This window comes from Nannobrachium achirus (genome assembly GCF_963921795.1).
Source record: "Nannobrachium achirus genome assembly, chromosome: 6".
NCBI lineage: Eukaryota > Metazoa > Chordata > Actinopteri > Myctophiformes > Myctophidae > Nannobrachium > Nannobrachium achirus.
The window spans coordinates 65,520,310-65,545,516 of NC_137815.1; the positions used below are offsets into that span (position 1 = coordinate 65,520,310).

Here is a 25,207-nt window from a genome sequence, read left to right on the forward strand (position 1 = left end):
GCGCAGAGTCTGAAATCAGGCTAGCGTTCATCCACATAGACACGCATGCCACCGCCAGTAGATTTCCGCGACACGTTTAAGTCTCGATCAGCCCTTATCGTTGTATATCCAGGCAGCTTTGGGTCTGGCGACTCTTCTTTCAACCAGGTTTCTGTGAAACAGATGAGATTGCTCAGTCTAAACTTGCTGTCATATCGGACTTTAGCAAGTAGTTCATCCATCTTGTTGGTCAATGTGTTAACATTAGACAAAGTTATTACCGGCAAGGGGTGTCTGCTGTCGCGTCTCCACAGCCGTTGTCTCACTCCACCTCTCGAGCCTCTTTTCTTTATTTTAGTCCCTTTTCGCATTCCGGTATTTTTGAGTTCTGGATACTTAATATCCAGCGAGTCAAAATCATAGTCTCCCGCTCTGACTGGGTGCCTGAGCAACAAGAGCTGGTCCCGACTGTAGGTGAGGACGCCGACTTTTCCATTCAAGCTCCATACTTCAGCGATTAAAGGTGATACACCATGCATTTAAAAAGTATTTATGTCATATTGTTTATGTCCCAAAAAACGTTTTTCAAAAGGTTTGAGGCTAAATTACCACTCCTGAATAGAGAGCCTCTCATTTTTGAATGGCTCTCAGAGCATTTTCAGCTGCAGTACCACCTTTGGCCTGAACTGTGCCACCCATCAAAAAAAAAGTTTTTTCTTCAAAAACGGCCGTTTATGACGTCACAAACGGCAGCAAATCTGGACAGCCTGTTTTGAGAACCCGTGGGATGCTTTTAACCTCCACCTGGCACCTTCCCAAAACCAGAGAAAGACACAATGGTGTGAAATGGGACTTTGTGAGGATAGAAGGTGCTAGTGGGACCCCAAAAAAAATGTTTTAAAATAGGAAAAGTGAATTTTCATGGTGTATCACCTTTAAACAACGAGGAGGCACATAACCAGCCAAAGTATCATACCGACGTTGGACTTCATTTTGCCAAAAAGAGAATGCGGGCTCGATCACTTAAAACAACATAAAACACCAGTAAGACTCCCTAATCGGGAGATAAGCGACCGTAGGTCACTTATCTCCACAAATAGGGCAAAAATGTGTTTTGCCAAAATCTTCCTGATCCATGTTGATGACATGAGTGTAGACATACTGTGTAGTGATTTTCGTGATTTTAGGGCAAAATCTGTAGGAGCAGTGTCCAAAAATGTGTTTTTAAAAATCGGCCTGGAGGTGGCGCTATATGGGAGAGATTCATGTTGATGGGATGAGTGTAGACATACTGTGTACCGATTTGCGTGATTTTAGGGCAAAAATTGTAGGAGCAGTGTCCAAAAATGTGTTTTGCAAGAATCGGCCTCATGGTGGCGCTAGAAGAGGGCCATGTGAGAAATGAGGGGTGGGGTCTCCGCGCCGGCAAGGCGGACGAATAGGTACCGGCCCCGGCTGTCCCGGTCGCTCCTAGCCGGAGTTACGGCATTTTATGTGAGCTGCAGTGTAGGGGGTCCTCCACTGGGGGCGCCACCACTTTTGCATCCGTTCTGGAGCACCAGGAGTGGGTGGTCCCCGGGAATTCCCCGTGAGCAGCCCCGTGGGGGTGGTCATTTGGTCAGTTTAGCACAGTTGGTCATTTTTTACATCTGGGGGTCCCCCAGGGACCTGGGGGTCCCTGGAGGTTGTAGTTTGGCAGGTAAGGAACGTGTGTGCAAAATTTGGCATGGATCGGGGCAACGGTTGCGGAGATATGAGCAGGGCAAGAGTGTGACGTGTGAGGTGTGACAGACAGACTGACTGACGGACTGACTTACACTTTGTGCAGGGTTTGATAGTAAATGCGACCTACGGTCGCAATAACAAAACAACAGACGAGACAGAGAGATGAGACAAGGGTCAGCAGCAGCGCTGCGCCCCCAGCGGCTGTGATGTGATCCCACCTTTATCATGATCTAATCACTGCTCATGTACATGACCTTTCTATTTCCATTGTTGCACATATCTTGCATCACAACTAATGCACGGTCTAAGACTTTCTCATCATGTTAGAAGATTTCTCATCAAGATATCACCACAGTGGAAAGAAACAACAACTGTCTAAAGCTACTGGCTTGTCTATCATGTGAATACCGGCACCCCCGAAAAGCTGGCGCACTGCCAATAGCCACGCACAATGAGGGCCTCTCCAATTCCTTTTCCCGGGCTGAATCAGGGGCCCAACACGTCCCTGCGTGGATGTACCCTTCAATCCAGTTACTGTAGCTTCCTTTTGGGATGTTGAAGTTGTCATCTGCCCACTGAGAAATTGGTTGAACAGAACTCATATTTTGGGGACCATCGCTCCATTGTTCACAATGGTTTGTAATGCAGGCTCAGACGTGTTGCCACCTCATGTGGTGACGCAATCCTTGGTGCTTTCACAGAAGCCGCGGCCATTTTATTTTGTTCCAGTTCCGAACCAACTTTTAGCATTCTGAACCAATTCATTTCTGAACTGGTTCAATATTATTATAGGCAGGAAAAAAAGAACCGAAACGGTTCAACTCCGGTGGTGGAAAAGGGGCCTTTGTTTGTTAGAGGTTTGGGTTGTGTAGTTAGTTACCTTGCCATGATGTGACTCCAAAGGTGAGCAAGAAATCAATTATTAATGCTCCATTGACTAGAAATTGATATACAAATACATTGTACAGTGAAGAGGCTCAGGAGGAGCCTTTTGTTTGATAATAATACAATATGAAGTAAATCATAAGAGAGAGAGACAGACAGACAGAGAGAGAGACAGAGAGAGAGAGAGAGAGAGAGAGAGAGAGGGAGAGAGAGAGAGAGAGAGAGAGAGAGAGAGAGAGAGACAGACAGACAGACAGAGAGAGTAAAGTATCAAAGTGATTGTGGAAAAAAAGTGTTCAGGAGCCTGTAGGAATGCATCAGATGATACAAACATTAAGATGGTAATTGTGTCCTGTGTGTGTGTGTGTGTGTGTGTGTGTGTGTGTGTGTGTGTGTGTGTGTGTGTGTGTGTGTGTGTGTGTGTGTGTGTGTGTGTGTGTGTGTGTTAAAGGGAAACGTGTTGCGTCTGTTTAGGGTTGTCAGTTGATTGAAACGTCTCATGACAAGAAACCACATTCTGTGTAACATCATTCACATGTCTGTCTGTTAGGAGAGGAGAGGAGAGGAGAGGAGAGGAGAGGAGAGGAGAGGAGAGGAGAGGAGAGGAGAGGAGAAGTAAAGGGGAGGGAATGAAGGAGAGAGGTGAGGAGAGGAGTATAATCAAGACATGTCTGATATGTCATGGTACGTTTGGAATTGCTAGGTTGGAGAGGTGCCAGGGGTGGGCTGGCCAAGATGCCAGGGCTGAATTTTAGTCCCAGTCCGTCCCTGAGAGGTGCGCTCGCTTTTTGGCGCGAGGAGGAGTAAGCGGTGCCTTTGATCCCCACCTGGTTTTAATGTGCCTACGCTACGGCCACCTGACAACAACAAAGCAGCCAAGGATGCAGAGAGAGAGAAGGAACCAGGGACATGCTGGGCCCCTGATTCAGCCCGGGAAAAAGAGTTGTAGAGGCCCTCATTGCACGCTAGCAGAGAGAGATCTCTCTCTATAGCGCTGCTGCTACTCAAAGATTTGCCATTTCAGATCATGACAAGTGACAAGCCAGTGGGCCAATTACAGGAGTTATATTTCGTCATTGTCGGGTGGAAACCTTGTATGTCCAAAACCATTTTAAAAATGATTCAAACTAGTGAAAACAGCCGATCTACAAGCACACAATGCCTCGCATCACAAGGCGTTGTGTGCTTGTAGATCTGCTGTTTTCAATACTTTTGTGCAACGGTCTTGTATGATGAAGCAGTGCTATGCTTTGCGAAAAAAAATTATAAATTTGAAACTTGGAGATACGAGGTTTCTGCCCGACAGTGACGATTTACTTTGTTGGCCGCCCAGCCCCCAAAATGGAACGAAGGGCCGACATTTTATTTAATTTTTTTTCCTAATGGCCGGCCTGGACCGGCCAGGAATGAACCGGATGTTCGGGAGTTGTCCCGCTTTTCCCAATACAATGGCCAGCACATCCCTGGAAGGAACCAATATTCTAACACAGAGAGTCCTGACACGCTTTGATCTCGCCGCTCTCAATGGCATAGTTCCAAACATTGGAACTACAGTATGCCATTGAGATAGAATGAGCACTTCAGCATTCCATTCTTACAATGGGAGTCAACGTTATAGTGTCATCACTCTCATACTAGATCACGCTGTGTCAATATCGTGAGTATCAGAGAGAGAGAGAGTTATCAGGCCTATACCTTATGTCAGGGGTCTTCAACGTTTTCAGGCCAAGGACCCCTTAGTTGAGAGAGAGATGAAGCAGGGACCCCCACAACCTTTTCATAGATTATAATTTAATCGTTTTGACAGCACAATCAACAGTTTATTTTGGATTCATGACAATTTTCAGATATTTAATCACTTGAACTGTCAATACTTAATAAACTTCACCTTTCACTCTGTACTTAATGTGCTCTTTTTTCCCTCTACTCCAAACCTCTTTGCCGAAAAATAGCCGTTCTACAAGCTCAAAACGCCTCGCGCTGCGAGGCGTTGTGAGCTTGTAGATCTGCTATTTTGGCTAAAGTTCTCAGAATATGGACACTATAGGGTTCAAGTGGTTATTAAAAAAGGAGAAAAAACGTTTCTATCACACAAAGATTTGGAGGACCCCTGTAGTAACTCTGAGGACCCCCTAGGGGTCCCAGACCCCCTGCTGAAGATCCTTGCCTTATGGTGAGGGCAGTGATCAGATCACTGTAAAATCTATCCAATAGTCAAAGATCATTTCGTGCCACTATTGGCTCTCTATGCACTGCAGCCATAATGGAAATAACTCTTCCATAGGCTTACTTTCTTCACAGGTCTTACCAATTATACTAACTAGCCCTTACCCGTTCAAAGATATGAGCTCCAAAATGATGTGCAGTGTGTGGGTTATGGGATGTGCACTGTGCATACAGTATATGAGGGATGGAAAGTAACTTTAACTGGTGCTTGCATGATAATATGTAGGAGCATCAATGTAGAAATACCCGTTTCGTTTAATGGCTACCCCCCCCCCCCCCCCCCCCCCCCAGGCCGCCCGCCCACCCGCCCACCCGCCTGCGCACACACCCGCCTGCCTGCACACACACACACACACACACACACACACACACACACACACACACACACACACACACACACACACACACACACAGAGAGCTGGTTAAACATGTTGCCTCATGCTAGATGCAGAATAGATTAGCCTCAAGCTAGATGCAGAATAGATAGTAGATACACCATAAAAATGCTAATATACAGCATACGATTTGTGAAAGTGACAACGGGCTTCACAGTTATGTCAGGTGTGTTCATATGCTAATGGTGATGCGATTTCAGATCAATTGCTCCAGCCACTGAGGAGAAACGCTGTTTCAGACAGACAGACACTCACTCACTCACTCAGACAGACATCGCAAAATTATAGTATAGATGAAGGCTTAGACTGATGCTTGAAAACTGAAAATGACGCTTTTTTGTCCCTTGTATGGGTGTCGCCATCATTGTTTGAATGGTACCCCAGGAATCATAAGGAATGCTATTGGCTGCCAACGGTCTCGTGCAACCGCAGGGATACATGGGAGAATGTGGTCGGAGCCTCCCGAAATACAGCACACGAAGAAGAACACAGCCGGCTGATATCAGTTTAGTTGGCCGCGCCCCCCGCAACTTTATCATCAATTGTAACATAAATGGGACCATATTTGCACAAAACGCATAATGGCTCCCCCTGAGTTATTGTCGAAGAGTCCTTGAGCAAGACTCTGAGCCCCTAGTTGCTCCCGGTGAGCAGGTTGGTGCCTTGCATGGTTTCCTCCGCCATCGGTGTATGGATGTGTGTGTGAATGGGTGAATGTAATGCACAATCTATGTAAAGTGCCTTGGATAAAAGCGCTATATAAATGCACCATTTACCATTTATGGTAATCGAAAGGCAGTTTTTCACTAGCGACAGGAACCATAAATAATTTATGACAATGTTTATTAAGGTTAGAAAATCAAAGAGGAAAATGAATGGGGTCCAGTGGAGAAAAAAATCTTTTTGGTACCTCGTGGGGGGAAAACAGCGCAAAGCGGAAAATCATGGGATCTTTCTCTTCCGGGAAAGCTTCATGAATAATCCAGGCAACAACACCCCTGATTTCATGCCCATACATGGAGATCCCTATCTGAACCAGCCACACAGATATGGGCCATGCCTTTGCCATCTGGCCAGTGATATATATCGATGACATCAGGGATCTTCATATATGGGCATGAAAGGGATACCCATATGGACTGACTGACACAGTATGGATATCCAGGGTTTGATCTTTGATGAGGTGATGTCACGTGACATCACTTCCTGTACTGACTGAAGGACTGACGGACAAGCTGCGACATTTGACTGATGACTTGTCTATGTGATATGTTGTGTTGTCTTTTTGGCTATGTGTTGTTTCTTGTTGGAACAGACTGTGAAGACAAATTTCCCTTTGGGGACAATAAAGATTATTATTATTATTATTATTATTTCTCATGGTATACTGCGACCTTCGGTCGCAATAACATAAGTTCCATTTACCGGACGTGGATTCACTTTTTCTTGTTCCACAAAGACCTAGGGGTCGCGGCCCGAAAGGTTTGAACTTTTGAGATTTTCAAGTCCCTGATCCAGAAAAGATTGAGAGTCGCTGGTTTAGAGTTTAGTCTTTTAGTGGTAAATATTAGACCCACATGGTTGGACCCACTGGTTTAGACCTTTTGTGGTAAAACGTTACAGACACATAGACCGGGTGAGAGGTGACCCGGTGACGACCTCCTCTGCCCACTAAACCCTAACCAACGTTTTGGAACAAGGGACAAAGTACTTTGTTTCAAACCGTTTGGTGTAATAACGTGTGTGTGGTGTCTCATAAACCCATCCAGTGTGTCACACAGAAACTCGACACAAATTGAATCAGGCGTACTATTACTGTAGTAGTGGTAGTAGTGCACTTTTTGCATTAAATGAAGAACAAATGGTTTTATGAGTTATGTGACAATGGGTGTCAAACAGTATTGTTATGTTCCATAAGCCAATTACGCCTGTAATTGGCTTCAAAGACACAGGCCTGGGTAGGCCACCCAACCAGGCGAAGACCTGCTCCTTTTCTAGTTAAAGATGCTAGGATGCTGCATGTCTGTTAAGAACATGTGTGCACGTGCACACACGTGCACATATTTAATTTTAAACGTCAACTCTAAATGTAAGACACGTGAGTTCACACACACACATGCACGCACGCACGCACACACACAGGAGACCAACCCTCTACGACAGCATGTCTGATTGGCCGTCGGCCATGAATGGAAGGGGTTGTGACCAATCACGTCATGTGATGGGCTGTGATATAATTTAAAGGATATTTAAACCGCACCACTCTGTCTGTCTGTGTCACCACGTCTCTGTCTTTCTCTGTCTGTCTGTCTCTGTCTGTCTGACTCTAGATGTCTGGCCCACACATCTATACAGGACTAGCAGAGCGTTTTGGGAACATGCACAGCAAAGATCAGATCAGGTAGGATAACCCGTCTCTGTGTGTGTGTGTGTGTGTGTGTGTGTGTGTGTGAGTGTGTGTGTGTGTGTGTGTGTGTGTGTGTGTGTGTGTGTGTGTGTGTGTTAGGGCATTCACGAATAGTGATTTTTAGTATTCGAGTTATTCGACCTCAAAGTATTCGACAGGACAGGCCAAACTGGCCAAACTGGCAAATATAGCCGATCTACATGCTCACAACGCCTCGCAACGCGAGGCGTTGTGAGCATGTAGATCTGCTATTTTCACAATATTTATCTGCGGAACCGAGTCACATTAGATGTAATACCTACAATTCCAAGTGCTTGTCAGGGTGGGGGTCCCCAGTTCAAATATGTTTATTTTGGGGGTCACAGCCTAAAAAGGTTTGAGAACCCCTGGTATAGAGCATTAACAAATTCAACATTCATCATTCATCATTCACAACTCATTCTTATGACTTCCTATCTAGCCAAGCTTTATAAACTATATATTTTGTAAAGAGAAGACAAAATAAGTGAATATTCGACTTCGGTGAACAACATCGAATAGTAACTTTGATATTCGAATATTTGAATATTTGGTGAATGCCCAAGTGTGTGTGTGTGTGTGTGTGTGTGTGTGTGTGTGTGTGTGTGTGTGTGTGTGTGTGTGTGTGTGTGTGTGTGTGTGTGTGTGTGTGTGTGTGTGTGTGTGCGGTGGGCAGTGGGGTCCATTTCATATTTAGTTGTTACTAAAGGTTAAGAGAGGATCATGTCATGTCGTCATTGTCAATGTGTCAATCTGCTGTTTTCATTAGAGATGGGATTTATGGCTCTTTGAAGTGAGCTGGATCTCTGGGATCCATTCCTTTCAAAGAGCCGTTCAAAAGACGGTCTCATTTTGGTTACTAGTTACTTTGTAGATTTTGAGTATAATTACAAATCACTTCAACCCTATGTACATTTTGGCCATTGTTGCGACGCATTGTGAGCTTGTAGATCGGCTATTTTAAAATGATTTCTCTACATTTTATTCATTGGAAAACCTGTGAAACGAGACATTCTGCATAATGAATACTTCTACTATTGGTACTTTAAGTACATTTTGATACCAATACTTTTTCAGTACATTTTAATTCCGACTTCTACTTGTGGCAGAGTATTTCTACATTGCAGTATTGATACTTTTACTTCAGTAAAGAATTTGAGTACTTTTTCCAACACTGTTCATGGAACGGCTCCCTACTGCGAACCAGATCCCATCGTTCATTTCAAAGAGCCGTTCAAAAGACTTGATTCGTTCACAAGCGTCCCATCTCTAGTTTTCAATATTTCTGAAAAAGCTTGAAAGTCAAAGTCAAAAAGAGCTTGTGACCAAGGCAGGAATTTCATGGAGGCCATGAAGGCCATGGCCGCCGTTGCCCCTCAGTTTGGCCTTGTGCCCCTCAAACCAATGGCATGACCTGAGGCCACGGTGGCCTTAATGCCCCAGCTGACTGTACCACTTTCTCCTCTGTCTCTTACTTGTCAATGTGTAGACACCAGTGTTTTTGTTGAGATTCTGAAATCTTAACTCTCCCAAATCCCCATCTTTAAACCAATCCAGTGACTTTGACTGGCGCAGGGCTGAGCATGGATCAGCATGGATCAGATTGATAAATACCATAATTTATCTATTTCACTGCAGATTAGGTTATCGGGAAAATCGTGCTCTTTCGAACGACCATCATTTCGACCGGAGGGTTAGTGTTTCACTCCACGGAGGTTAGGGTTAGAGTCGGGTGTCGAAAAGATGACATGTAGTAACAGCGACACGCTTGTTTATATTGTATCCTGTACGAGTTCTCACTCCAGTTTGGACAACATGGTATGCAGAGTATGGAAATTACATGGTGTGTGTGTGTGTGTGTGTGTGTGTGTGTGTGTGTGTGTGTGTGTGTGTGTGTGTGTGTGTGTGTGTGTGTGTGTGTGTGTGTGTGTGTGTGTGTGTGTGTGTGTGTCTGCCTGCGTGCATGCGTGTGTGCAAACAAAATGTTGGACAGACAGAATATTCAGATAGCAGTAGATATACACAAAACACGTTGCATCGCAATGTGTTGTGAGCTTGTATATCTTCTACTATTGCTGTGCGTTTTCTTCTGAGGCTTTTTTGGGTGTATCCTGTCGTAGAGTTTATGTTAGCATGATTGATTATGTGACGTTAATAACAGTAGTAGATATTATATTATCGTGATTGATTATGAGTGATGTTAGTAAGAGTAGATTATGCTGCATCATGCATTACAGATAACATGATATACTGTAAGAGTCAAGATGTTTTCCTAGGTTGATAGATATTGTTTATGTTACAGCTTGTCCTTGCAATGCCAATATAACTAGGGTTTGATTTCCTTTGCTTGAGGCAGAATCTCGGTACCACAGGCCTGTGGTACTTCTATGTACACAATCACTTGTACAATTCATTGTATTAAACCACCACCACCTTATGCCTTTGCCTCTGACACTTCTTTATTTACGTCTTATTGACAGAACTTGAATTCCACCACAGTACTTTTAGTTGACCTTATACCAATGAACTGTCATGAAACTGGACTTTAGTCCTTTTCCTATGCAAACTTCTAATAAAGTTTTCAATCAATCAATCAAGTCCCTCCTTATTATTTTGTGATAAAATTGTTAATATATTTAGTTATGGTGTTTATGTTTTTTTCTTTAGTTTGTATTTAGTTCGTCAGGGGAAAAAACGGTAGACAATGATTTTTCACCATAGATTTAGTCGGCAAAATGAATGCTGGACCACACACCTGTTAATAAATCGGTCTCACGCGCGCACGCACACCCGCAAGCACACAAACACACGGAATAGCTTCTGTCCTCTGTTCCAAAATTCTAGATCACACATTATTAGATTATACAGTATAGTGTAGCAGCTGACTTTATGTTTGATTTCTTTCCTCTCTCCTTTCTACTCCACTTCCTGGTCGGTAGTCATGAAGACTACAAGAACACAGCTGATTGGCTGCTGGCCCAGACGAAGCATCGACCCAAGGTGGCCATCATCTGTGGGTCTGGACTGGGCATGCTCGCTGACGCGCTCAAATGTCAAGACACCTTCCATTATTCGGATATACCGGGATTCCCCCAAAGTACAGGTAATACACACACACACACACACACACACACACACACACACACACACACACACACACACACACACACACACACACACACACACACACACACACACACACTCAAGCACACACACATGCAATCACACACACACAAATACGCACACACGCAAGCCAATCCACTCCAAATCCCTTCACCAAAAATAACATATGTGCAAGCTTACAACGTGCCACGTCATGCCACGCTTTGTTTTGGTGAAAATTCCTCAGAGAATATGGATGCTGGGTTTCAAGTGGTTAAATGTCAAGTATATGAAGTTATTTTTAATCTGTCCTGAAAGGGGGAAAGATTGACACATTACGTAGCGTAATATGACAGGTCGCAAGTTACTATGAAAAGCTCCACTGGCTGTCCGTCTGTCCGTCTGTCTGTCCCTTAGGTCACGTCACACCTTTGGCCCTACTCTTATCTCCGGCACCGTTACATGCCAAACTCTGTACACACACTCCTTGGCTGGCCAACCACAACCTCCGCCCCTGATTTCAAATGCCCCTCTTCTAGCGCCACCATGAGGTTGCTTTTGGCCCTACTCTTATCTCTGGCACCGTTGCCCCTATCCATGCCAAACTTTGCACACACGCTCCTTGCCTGGCAAACCACAACCTCCACCCCTGATTTCTCACATGCCCCTCCTCCAGTCGCACGTGATTATGGATCCCACTGGGAAAGATGGATAACCACGCCCCGGACTCATTTTTTAAGCTTGTGATTGGCTGAACCGGACGTAGGGAGCTCTCCGTTGTAGTCACTTGGACCTCGCGAGGTGCACCAAAACCCAATTCACCCTTTGTTAGCCTTCTGGTTCGTCGCTGACTGACCAACCAGCAGGCTCTATCTGCCTTGTCCCGCCCTGGTTCCGCCTTTTTAATGTTGAATTTGCTAAAACTTTTTTTAAAAACATGCTGAGTCACTATACTGCCACTGGGCAGCTCCATTTTACTGAAACCAAGTTTGAAATTAGAATTGAACACACAGAATAACAATACGAAGCAACTGAACTAAAATGGTAGTGGATGGATTGTCCCACCGAATGTCCCACCAAGACACCAACCAATGGGTGTGAAGAGGGGCAGGACAACGGGCGGGACTTGACAAAGGGTAAATTATCATTGCGTTTATCGTGCGCTTGCCCAGGCCGTAAATAGAACGATTGCATTCACCACGGCTTCGTACTATGGGCTCTAAAGAGGCGAGTCTTCAGGCCACGGTGGAAGCTAGGGAGTGAGCTATACAGTAACAATGTAACACCGTGGATGAAAAGGCTATATTCATAAAGCTGACCTGAGTCAAGAGGTTTGAGAGCCACTGATCTTAAGTGACCATACATAAACAAGCCGTCCCACCACATGGCAAAACATCCGCCCGCCTTCTGTGACACATTTGTCAGGCCCATTTCCAGGTATTAGGGCTAATGTTATATTGTGTGTACATTTTGCACATTGTGTGTACGTTGTGTCCAATTATTACATAATCGTCTAATCGCAATTATTTGACATAATCGTGATTATTTTTCATAATCGTCATACTCGATTCCATGTTGAAAGATTTTCATATATATGTTTTAAAGTAAAAAATAGTGGAAATAGCAGATCTACAAGGTCACAACGCGCAGTGACACTTGTCGATCGGCTATTTCCACTATCAATGTTCTTTTTAAAGTGTAAAGTTGTCAAATATGTCCTTCATTTCTTTGTATATTTGGGTTATGTGTCATATCTGCCATGTGCAACTTCAAATCCTAAAAGCCAAACAGAAATGTAATGGTCAACAACAAAAACACAATGAAATCGTTAATCGCAACTATTTGAGTGACATTTAATCGTCATATAAAATGTTGTGACGGTCCTATACGTTGTGTGTTCAGTGCAGGGTCATGTCCTATACGTTGTGTGTTCAGTGCAGGGTCATGACGGTCCTATACGTTGTGTGTTCAGTGCAGGGTCATCCTATACGTTGTGTGTTCAGTGCAGGGTCATGTGACGGTCCTATACGTTGTGTGTTCAGTGCAGGGTCATGTGGTGACGGTCCTATACGTTGTGTGTTCAGTGCAGGGTCATGTGGTGACGGTCCTATACGTTGTGTGTTCAGTGCAGGGTCATGTGGTGACGGTCCTATACGTTGTGTGTTCAGTGCAGGGTCATGTGGTGACGGTCCTATACGTTGTGTGTTCAGTGCAGGGTCATGTCCTATACGTTGTGTGTTCAGTGCAGGGTCATGCCGGCAGGCTGGTGTTCAGTCCTATACGCTGTGTGTTCAGTGCAGGGTCATGATGTTGTGACGGTCCCATACGTTGTGTGTTCAGTGCAGGGTCATGTCCTATACGTTGTGTGTTCAGTGCAGGGTCATGTCCTATACGTTGTGTGTTCAGTGCAGGGTCATGTCCTATACGTTGTGTGTTCAGTGCAGGGTCATGCTGGCAGGCTGGTCTTCAATATGTTGTGTGTTCAGTGCAGGGTCATGACGGTCCTATACGTTGTGTGTTCAGTGCAGGGTCATGCCGGCAGGCTGGTGTTCAGTCCTATACGTTGTGTGTTCAGTGCAGGGTCATGTGGTGACAGTCCTATACGTTGTGTGTTCAGTGCAGGGTCATGTGGTGACAGTCCTATACGTTGTGTGTTCAGTGCAGGGTCATGTGGTGACAGTCCTATACGTTGTGTGTTCAGTGCAGGGTCATGTGGTGACAGTCCTATACGTTGTGTGTTCAGTGCAGGGTCATGTGGTGACAGTCCTATACGTTGTGTGTTCAGTGCAGGGTCATGCCGGCAGGCTGGTGTTCGGGGAGCTGAAGGGGAAGTCATGTGTGTGTATGCAGGGACGCTTCCACATGTATGAGGGACACACACTGTGTAAGGTTAGTACACACACACACACACACACACACACACACACACACGCATGCACACACATTCTAGTTAAAGGTGTATTATTCAGTGATAATGAAAGTGGCCGGGGGTCATCTTGTCCCTTACTGGCCTTACAGTGTGGAAATGTTTAGTTTTTTATAGATTTTTTACACCATTATAATGTTCTGGTTTTGATCATTAGACCCAATCACTGAATATCGGCAGGCCTACGTCTCCAGCTTCAGGATATGTATGATACTGATTTACTATGAGACTGTGGCATTTTATGAGTTCAGTAGTTTACAATCTAGGCATTTAGCAGACGTTCTTAATTCAGAACAACTGTGGTTCTCAAAACCTTTATTTTGACCATCATAACTAAACATCATAACATAACTACGGCCATACTCTACCCTGATTGGTCGAGGACTGGCTGGCCACCTCTGAAAACCGAATCTAGCTATGCTCGCAACACAGGCCATGGTGGAAGTCCTTATATGGCCAGCACACATTCTAGTGAGGAGAATGAATGGAAAATGTACCAATTATATTTTTATTTGAATGAAATACAATCACTGAATATACCTTTAAGCCATTCAGGTGTGTTTCCATCAGTGGTGGCAGAAGTACTCACATTTTGTACTCAAGTAAAAAGTAGCAATACACAATGTAGAAGTAAAACAAATAAAAGTCTGGTATTTTACTTGAGTAAAAGTACAAAAGGTATTCACATTACTGTTACTGAACACAAACTCAATGATTACTATCATATAGACTAGAGCATGGGTCTTCATCAGGGGGTCCTCAGAGTTACTACAGGGGGGCCGCCAAAATCTTTGTGTGATATTATTTAAAATGCTTGCACTTGAACCTTCCTATTCTGAGGAGAACTTTGGCCAAAAATAGCAGAGCTACAAGCTCTCAACGCCTCGCAGCGCGAGGCGCTGAGAGCTTGTAGATCTGCTATCTTTGGCAAATAAGTTTGGTGTAGATGTTAAAAAAAGAGCAGACCAAGTATCGGCAATTTCAGTTGTTAAATGTCAGAAAAATACATATTTTAAAATGAATCGAACATAGACGGCAAGTCCAACAAGTCTACAAATCAATCTATGAAATCGATGAAAATCTGCAACACACATCATTTTATACAATATGTAGTGGGGGTCCCTGCTTTATCTCCCTCTCAGCTAAGGGGTCCTTGGCCTGAAAACGTTGAAGACCCCTGGACTAGAGCTTATAGTTAAACGCTACGCTTTTGCACGAAAACATCTGTAACAGCTGTTCTCGCTGACCTTTTAACCCTTTTAAACCTCATGACATCATTGGTCATATTGCATGCACATTTAAACTCTCATGATGTGTCTTACAGTAACTACTGTTATTGTCACGTTTATTTTATATATGTACAAAAACACACACACACACACACACACACACACACACACACACACACACACACACACACACACACACACACACACGCGCACACACACAGAATGTAAAATCCTGCAACATTCCACATACCAAAGATTTTACTTGGGAAAATGGCACACAGGACCACAATGTGTGTGTGTGTGTGTGTGTGTGTGTGTGTGTGTGTGTGCTTGTGTGTGTGTGTGTGTGTGTGTACCTGATCATGCTGTGTTGGGTCACATGCATTATATTTAGCATTGGAATGCTTCTCAATGCTAGTATTGTCCCTGTCCCACAACACACACGCACACCCCTGTTACACGCACACATCGCTAGTCTTGTGTCAGCAGTTAGTTATGTTGTAATCAGGAGTTCACCAAACTGATTGAGTTCATTTGGTTAGTGCGACCGTTAGGTCGCAGTTACTTTCAAAACCTTCACCGGCTGTCTGTCAGCTAGTCTGTCAGTCAGTCACGTCTCAACACACTTTTGCCCCTACTCATATCTCCGCCACCGTTGCCCCATCCATTTCAAACTTTGCACACACAGTATGCAAAGTTTCTTCAGTTTCTTCAGGGAATCCAGGTTTTTATCAAATATTACTTCTATCTGTCTTGTTCTCATCTGATGCAATCATGTACAGTACCATGTACAGTGCCACAAATCTCCTGCAACATATTAATGAGCAAGTCATCCCAACACAATTAGGTACTCAACAAAGAAAATATTTATATAGACTATATTTTTAATTGAAAAGAAGTAAACAAAATGGGCCACGGACAAGTCTTGCAATCACATTGGCCCCACTGGCTTGTCTATCATGTGAATACCGGTCCCCCATAAATCTGGCGCACTGCCAATAGCCACGCACAATGAGGGCCTCTCCAATTCCTTTTCCCGGGCTGAATCAGGGGCCCAACACGTCCCTGCCCGATGTCATCAATATTATTAAGCGCATATCTGGGAATACCCATATTTGGTTATATGGGCATGTTCTGACATCACATTGTTGACTATCATGCAGGGGTCTGGTGCAACTGGTCCGATATACATCACTGGCCAGATGGCCAAGAATTGCCAAGAATGTCGCCCTGAGGCGTCTTACTACTACTACTACTACTACTACTACTACTACTACTACTACTACTACTACTACTACTACTACTACTACTACTACTAATAATAATAATAATGATAATAATAATCAATAATCGACTTTAATGAAGATTATCTGTTTTGGGGTTAAAAAAATAAATATAATTATAATATAATAATTTTGCATTTTTGTGTAACTATATGAAATGGGGCTGAAGTGGTTAATGAGACTAATTGATTTAGTTGATTGCTATAAAGTAATAGGATAAAAGAACAACAACATTGGTCAGTTCTGTTGAATTGATTGTTGTTCAATTGTTGTCTGTCTGTCTGTCTGTCTGTCTGTCTGTCTGTCTGTCTGTCTGTCTGTCTGTCTGTCTGTCTGTCTAGACAACGTTTCCTGTCAGAGTGTTCAAGCTGTTGGGGGTGGAGACTCTAATTGTGACAAACGCAGCCGGCTCATTGGCCGACGGCTACCAGCCTGGTGACATCATGATCATCAAAGACCACATCAACTTCCCTGGATTGGCTGGTTTGAATCCGCTCAACGGACCCAACGATGACAAGTAAATATACTACTAATACCTGTATACTCCAATGTGTTAGGAGTGTTCACAACTCAACCTGCTCACCGCTCTAGCAACACATTTCTCACTCCCAAGACGGCAAAGGGTGACTTTGTGGGACGGACGTCCCAAGAAGTCAAACGTTTGACTGGACGGGGGGCTGAAATGGCACATGTTGACATAGGGGGATGGGATTTATGATTCTGTCCCTTTTGGGACATAACTTTTAATGGCCTTGAGTAGGCTCAAGCGGACTTCGCAATGCTTGGCACGGTGACTAGCTCATCTAACGGCTCGCTCACCGGTTCCTTTCATGGCTCAAGTCTACTTTAGATGCCGCACCTACATTGTTTTTTACAGGGTTCCCACGGTCATGAAATTCCAGGAAATATTTTGAAATTAGAAAAAAAAGATTCCAGTACTGGAAAAGTTTTGGAATTGATCAAGGGTCCTGGAGTGGAAGGTCCTGGAAAAAAATAGCTATGCATTGTCTTTGGTTATTGATTTTGTTAATACCTCTGAAATGACAAATTAAACATTGGCCAAATTGTCAAATATTAGAGGCAGAAATTGTGAAAATAGCTGATCTACATGCTCACAACGCCTCGCAACGCGAGGCGTTGTGAGCATGTAGATCGGCTATTTTCATAATAAAACCGTGTTATACAAAATTCCTCAACTCTTAGTGCTCGTCAGGGTGCCGGCCTGCCGGGGTCCCCAGTTCAAATATGATTATTTCGGAGATCACGGCCTGAAAAGGTTGAGAACCACTGGCATACACTGCCTGTCTCTGGGCATTTCACATAGGAGTAAGCGACTCGTTAATTGAGCTGAATTATTGCTATATAGTCCTGGAAATCGGGTTAAATATTCTGGAAGTTTTGGAAATTAATTGGTAAAGATTTGTGGGAAGCCTGTTTTAAGCAGTTTTGTTTTTTAGAACAGCACTTCTTCAGATTCCTGGAGAGCAGAAGTGCCTGGGACTGCACCAGATGACTGGTCACACTGTCCCAAGAAGTCACAATAGATATGATAAAATATATTTTTATATTAGTCTTCATTTATATTTTGTGTTGCCATGGTTTCCAGGTTTGGCCCGAGGTTTCCTGCCATGTCGGGGGCTTACGACAAGGACCTGTGTCGCCTAGCAACGGAGATCGTTAAGCAGATGGGCGTGTCCCAGTTCGTCAGGGAGGGCGTGTACGCCATGGTGGGCGGGCCTAACTTTGAGACGGTCGCAGAGGCCAGACTGATGCATCGCCTGGGAGTCGATGTTGTGGGTAAGATACACACACACATACACAACACAGTGCATGCTAGGCACGTGCACACATAGACATCAAAGGGGGCTTGAGCCCCTGTCTGTAAAAAGTGCCCTCTCCAGACCATGGATGCAGTTTTTACTATGGTGAAAGAAATGCAAATACCCTCTTTCCATGCCATACCTGAAGGCGGCATTCAAGAGAATTGCCTTGTTCAAACTCTCCTGAACTTGAATGCAGCCCTCTCTGTGTAGAAACGCCACATCTACAGTATTGATTATTATTGATTATGCTTAGTTCAGTGTGGTATCACGCACCGAAAAATAGACGCCCTCCAAGTGAGCTTGGAGGTCTGCTATTTTCGAAAAGGCCCTTTAAGAAATTTCAGCCCCTGCCTCTCTATAATTCTCTGCACCCATAATAGCTATACAGCCTATAGATTTGATTGACAATATATCTGTATGAATGAATGAATGAATGATTTATTTTCGTGTCTGGCTGCCTTTCGCAGCCCATCCCTTACGGAATTATTCAGACACAATTTACATAACAGTTTTTTCTCAGTGCCAACAAGCTGACACAAAAATGAATAAATAAACAAAATACTGCATACTGTATAATTAAGATCAAAAGTACATCAATAGTTGTTTTGAGAGTGGAGGGCAAGAGAGAGAGAGAGAGAGAGGCACAGAGACAGAATGAACAAGAAACAGGACAAGAAACAGACTTGAGGTTGGTACGATCCATCACAGTGCCACTGTCTATGTGTAAGTTGCATGTCTTCTTCTATTCCATATACTAGAAGCTCGGCCGCCCTTCGGGCGGCCAAGCGTCTAGTCGGCGCCCTGGCCAACTCGGGAACAATATAAATAGGGGATGAATGCCACGCCCTTTAATGCAAACCCCATTATACCTGTTGTCATAGGATCTGTTTTGACCATCTGTTTGCGTGTGTCCATTTATGCCCATATATGGGGATATCTGTCTGTCTATGTCCATTTTATGTCCATATGGAGATCTCTGTAGAAGCCGTTTTGACCATCTGTTTGCCTGTGTCCATTTATGCCCATATATGGAGTTATCTGTCTGTTTGCGTCCATTTTATGCCCATATATGGAGATCTCTGTAGGACCTGTATTGACCATCTGTTTGCCTGTGTCCATTTATGCTCATATATGGAGATCTCTGTATCTGTTTGTCTGCATCCATTTTATGCCCATATATGGAGATCTCTGTATCTGTTTGTCTGTGTCCCTTTATGCCCATTATGGAGATCTCTGTATCTGTCTGTGCCTCCGACTATGTTGCAGACACAGTGCTGGTTCCCCCTTTAATGCAAACCCCATTATACCTGTTGTCATAGGACCCGTTTTGACCATCTGTTTGCCTGTGTCCATTTATGCCCATATATGGAGATATATGTATCTGTCTTTTTGCGTCCATTTTATGCTCATATATGGAGATCTTTGACCATCTGTTTGCCTGTGTCCATTTATGCCCATATATGGAGATATCCGTATCTGTCTGTCTGCATCCATTTTATGCCCATATATGGAGATCTATGCGGACACAGTGCCGGTTCCGGAAAACCCTGATGTCAGACATCAGAATCCGAACCTTTCGTGCTGGTTCCAGAAAATCGCGTATCGGATCGGGTCGAGGCCGGGCACTGCACTACCTGCTGCGGCGGGGAACGCGCGTGCCGAATTTGAAATAGGGAATGAATGCCCCACCCTTTAATGCAAACCCCATTTTTTTTTCCATTTTATGCCCATATGCCAATATGTGATTCCGAACATTTTGCGCCGGTTTTGGAAAACCGCGTGTCCATTTTATGCCCATATGCCCATATATGGAGATCTCTGTATCTGTCTGTGTCCCTTTTATGCCCATTTTACTCTAGCCCAAATGCCCATATATGGAGATCTCTGTATCTGCCCATACCGTATATGAAGATCTCTGTATCAGTCTGTGTCCAATTTATGCCCATATACGGAGATATCTGTCGGGTCGAGGCAAGTGAGAGCAAGTGAGAGCCTTCGTAACTCACCCCTTACTTTACTTACAGAGCGCCCCGGAGTTCCCTAGCCCCTGGGCTCCTTATTCCCCTTTATTATTTAAGTTTAGCGTGAGAGGGAACTGCCCGGGCTTATCCACATTATTCACCTGGTTCTCTTAAAGGCACAGCCCGCTAATTCCCTCGGAACCCAACCGCTCTGAAGAGCACCCTGAACTTTGCTCACCTCGAAGTGAGAGGAAGAAAGACTTAAAGTTATACCATGTAACTTTTTTTATAAAACAAATCTTAAAATGGTCCTAGCTGTTAAATCGCTAAAGTTTTAGAACCCCCACTCCGTTATTTTCAGCTTCTAAAGCCTTCTCTTTATATGTTTTCTATGATCCCTGCCCGGGACCGGTTTTCGCGGAAAAATTGCGTCATCACACTACCGGCCAATCACAGCGAGGGTTATACACTGCCGGCCAATCACAGCGCAGAACATACACTGCCGGGCTCTCTGGTGGGTTTAGGAAACACACCTTCAGGAAGTACACTGCAGTGTTTACACTGGAGGAGTCTAGCATGTAACTCCCCAACCGCTGCTCGTAGAAGGACACGGGAGACCTCATTGAAAGCGTCTCGGCGAGGCGAGGCAGACGCGGTGGTCTGACGGCCCGGTCCGCGAGCGAAAAACGGACGAAAATAGCAAACGCGACCGCGGTTTGCTATACTGCTACAGACCACCAGTTGAGCAACTTACACAGTATAGCTTTAAGTTTATGCCACACTCAGAGAGATTTGTTGTTGACTCATCTAGTGTATGTGATGTCAGAGCCTTTTATGAAGTGATGTCACAATGAGTCAGCGCTTGCTCCGGAACAGCCCGATGTCAGTCATCTCCGCATACGGAGATTCCAAACCTTTCGTGCCAGATCCGAAAAACTGTGTATCGGGTCGGGTCGAGGCCTAGCTAAGAACGTAGGCAAAGGTCTGAGCTGTCTGTGTGTGAAATTTGGAGTCTGTAGCACCAACCATGTGCTGTCAGGGCTCATCCATGCGATTCGGGCCAATTCGGATTCGGCGTCCATTGGCTTCAATTAGTAGTCAGGACTCCGCATATGGAGATTCCGAACCTTTCGCATTGGTTCCGGAAAACCGCATATCGGGTCGGGTCGAGGCCTAGCTAAGAACGTAGGCAAAGGTCTGAGCTGTCTGTGTGCGAAATCTGGAGTCTGTAGCACCAACCATGTGCTGTCAGGGCTCATCCATGCGATTTGGCCCAATTCGGCCTCGGCTTCAATTAGTAGTCACGATATTCCATGTATATAAAACAAAAATGCATGTGTGTGTGTGTGTGTGTGTGTGTGTGTGTGTGTGTGTGTGTGTGTGTGTGTGTGTGTAGGTATGAGCACTGCTCCAGAGGTCATAGTTGCTACACACTGTGGACTGCGGGTGTTTGGCTTGTCTCTCATCACCAACAAGGTACAATTTTAATACCAGACTTCTACTTGTAACAGAGTATTTCTAGAATTGATTGATTGATTGGTTGATTGGTTGATTGATTGATTGGTTGACAGGTGGTGAAGAGCTACGAGGACACAGACAGTGTGAACCACGAGGGGGTCCTGGAGGTCAGCAAGCTGAGGTCACACACCCTGCAGACTCTGGTGACTGAACTGATCAGCAGGATGGACGTCAACAACAACACTACCGTCTGAACACACACACACACACACACACACACACACACACACACACACACACACACACACGCATATACACACGCACACTAGGGCATTCACCAATAGTGATTTTTAGTATCGGAATTATTCGACCTCAAAGTATTCGAATAGTCGAATATTCGACAGGACTGGCCAAACTGTCAAATATTAAGTAAGCAAGACATTGTGAAAATAGCCGATCTACATGCTCACAGCGTTGTGAGCATGTAGATCTGCTATTTTCACAATATTTATCTGCGGAACCGAGTCCCATTAAATGTAATACCTACAGTTCCAAGTGCTTGTCAGGATGGGGGTCCCCAGTTCAAATATGTTTATTTTGGGGGTCACTGCCTAAAAGGTTTTGGGAACCCCTGGTATAAAGCATTAAAAAATTCATCCACCAGGGGCATTGACAACTCATTCTTATGACTTCCTATCTAGCCAAGCTTTATAAACTATATATTTATTTAAAGAGAAAATAAATAAATAAATAAGCGAATATTCGACTTCGGTGAACAACGTGGGATAGTGACTTTGATATTCGAATATTCGAATATTTGGTGAATGCCCTAACGCACACGCACGTGAATGCACAAACGCACGCACATCAATGCACGTATGCATACGCGTACGTGCACACGCACCTATGTATATATACTGTACATGCACGCACAGGCATGAATGCACTGCACACACCCCAAACACATGCACGCATGCATGCATGCATGCAATGGCATACGAATGTACATACACACAGGCACACTTATGCACGCACGTCCCCCCACACACACAGACACGCACGCATGCATGCAAAAGCGCCCACACAAAAGTATCAAAAATAGCAGATTTACAAGCTCAAAATGTTTATGAGCTTGTAAATCTGCAGTTTTTGCATTTTCTTTTATTTTAATCCATAAAGAGTTTTGGACATGTGAGGTTACCGCCAGCAACGATATATGAAGTATACTTTTATTAATATGTAGTAATGATTTTATTATGAAGTAATACTTTTATTTTATGTTATCGTATTTTATTATTATGACGCAATACTGTTAATAGACAGGGTAACTTGTTCTACTACAATCAACTGCTGTGTGAAATATTAATATATTAATCTTGTATCTTTATGTATATAAATATGTGAGATTTAATTTCCGATGTTTGAAAAGAATATGTTCTATAATCTTAACAATGTTGAAAATCCAGTCTGTATCTGAATATTAAGAGTATAACAATGTTCTTTGATAATTATTTACATTAATACAACTGTAAACCTGTTTTTCTGCTGTTGATGGTGCTTGAATAATATATACAATTTGTTCAATCTAAACATGTATATGTTTTTACCACAATGTGACTCCTCAGACAGTTCTCTGTATGACAGATAGATGGTGCTGTTGGTCTTCTACATGGTAGCTGTACATTGTGTGTTTATTATTGTTGGGATTTATTTTCTAAGGATTGTACAGATTAAAACACATTTAAAGGTAGTTCTGTGACCTCTCTTCTTGAAGCGTATTCTGACCAGAAAATCCTTATTTTCCCAGGCCTTTGGTTTATCATGGGATAAAGACAGCAAGTTATTTTGGACAGATGCTTCATGTTGACCTGGAATAGGGGCTGTTAAGTCTGACATCATTTTGTAGGCAGAGGAGAACTTTTGCCCCCCAAAAAAGCGAATCTTTTTACCATTTACTCATTTTTCTTCTCTTTGTTGTTGAAAGGAAAGTGGTAGAATTATACTTTAGTCGTTATTTCTGTCTCGGATCTGTTGAAATAACGAGGGACAGATATTGACAATAAATCTGCTTGGCGGTCTGACTACAAAATGATGTCACGGCTTAAAAGCCCCGGGTGGGCAACTTTGATGATGGAGAGGGTATTTTCACTTCAGAGGGCCACATTGCATATACAGTCAAAAATAGCAAAAATAGACAATTTACAAGCTCAAAACGCATCGCACTTTGAATTTGAATCATAAATTAATTTTTCGCTATTCTTGGTTATTTTTTATTTTCAGTTTATTTTTTCAGACAAACAAGACTAACAGACTTTGACCTGCACACAAGACAAAAGACATACAGGAAATCATACATACAGATAATAATAAGACAAGTAACAGGGGAGGGAGAGAAAAAATATATACACATATCAAGTGGTAAAAAGCTTCAAAAACAGCCGTGTGCGTACATGGTGGTGGGATGTCGATCATATTATCATAACCAGACTTACATGCAGTAAGGATCACCTAAATCAGTTGCCTCCTTCTAGAAAATCTAAGGGCGATTTTTTTGGAATCCTGAAAAGTATTGCTATTTTTGAATTGGAATCCTAAATAATTTTTCGCTATTCTTGAATTGGAATCCTGAAAAGTAACATGTTTATTTAATTTCAAATGCATTTATGTTCTTAAAAATGTGATAACAATATATTTACCCCCATTGATTCCGGATGGTGACCCGTTTCGAAACGGGTCACCATCCGGAATCAATGGGGGTAAATTTACTCGAATCAAAATGTTGTCTTAGGAATGTGACAAAAACCAAAAAATATTATTGAACTCTACTCTCCATGGCCTGAGTAATCAATAGAAAAAAAGTCATTTTGGGGGTGAACTACTCCTTTAAGTTAAGTTTATGTTGACATGTTTTTTCTAAAGTCTAAATAGTCAAATTAGCTAGTACTGCCTGCGGTCGACCTTGAGTGTTATATTATAGTATTCCGATATTAACCTGAGGGCTGCATTAAGTGAAGGTGGGGGCCGCATGTGGCCCTGGGGCAGCCAGTTGCCCATGTATATTGTTTACTTTAGACTGATGCTAGGTTCTTGGCTTACCTGTACTTTAGTGAGGCACACTACACCATCTCGGCATTTGAGTGCATACATGTTTACCTTGCTTGCATTGTAAGGCGCTCTACAGACGGACAGCGGTTGCCGCCGGGGCTCCCGCTTGGATCTGCGGGGACCGCACCGCGGTGATACACAAACACACTCGCTCTGCGAGTAAACGCTGCGCGGTATTTCACAAAGATGAACACAATCCATCTCTCGCCGCCCGCGTACGCATGCACAAACGAGCACGCTCGCGGGGATTTTCACGGGACTGCGCCCGCTCTCCTCGCCGCCCCAAAACTTCGCTGCGCGGCTGAAAAAGCCGCCCGCCTCCCATTGAAAATGAATTGCTAGGAGGCGGTGACCGCGTACCGTGTGCAATCCCCTTAGGTCACTCTGGATGAAGAGCGTCTGATAATGTCATGGTCACGGTCTGTCTTGCCAAGTTGACCCGGTGTTCTACGGAGAGCCAGTTTACATCCCTCAACTGGCTCCTTCCAACGTAGGTTCTCAGACCCAAACCTAATAACTACTCTGTGCCAACAGCCGACACAAAATGTGTTACCAGTTCTGCTTGCATTCCCTCTAGTCTACACAGGGTTCCCACACATTTTTACCAAATGAATTTCCAAAACTTTTCCAGAATATTTAACCCAATTTCCAGGACTATATAATCATTCAGCGCAACAGGTCTCTT

At 43.8% G+C, this 25,207-nt stretch overlaps 1 protein-coding gene across 1 annotated transcript; it reads left to right on the forward strand.

The window, feature by feature from the left end:
- Positions 1–7,588: 7,588 nt before the first annotated feature.
- On the forward strand, positions 7,589–21,671 carry pnp4a (purine nucleoside phosphorylase 4a; the record flags this gene model as incomplete). Its single annotated transcript, XM_080728367.1, has 7 exons — positions 7,589–7,611; positions 10,575–10,738; positions 13,523–13,626; positions 16,517–16,692; positions 17,782–17,972; positions 21,356–21,435; positions 21,531–21,671. 7 exons carry the CDS (start codon positions 7,589–7,591, stop codon positions 21,669–21,671), a joined length of 879 nt encoding a protein of 292 aa, XP_080584493.1.
- Between the last annotated feature and the right edge of the window lie 3,536 nt (positions 21,672–25,207).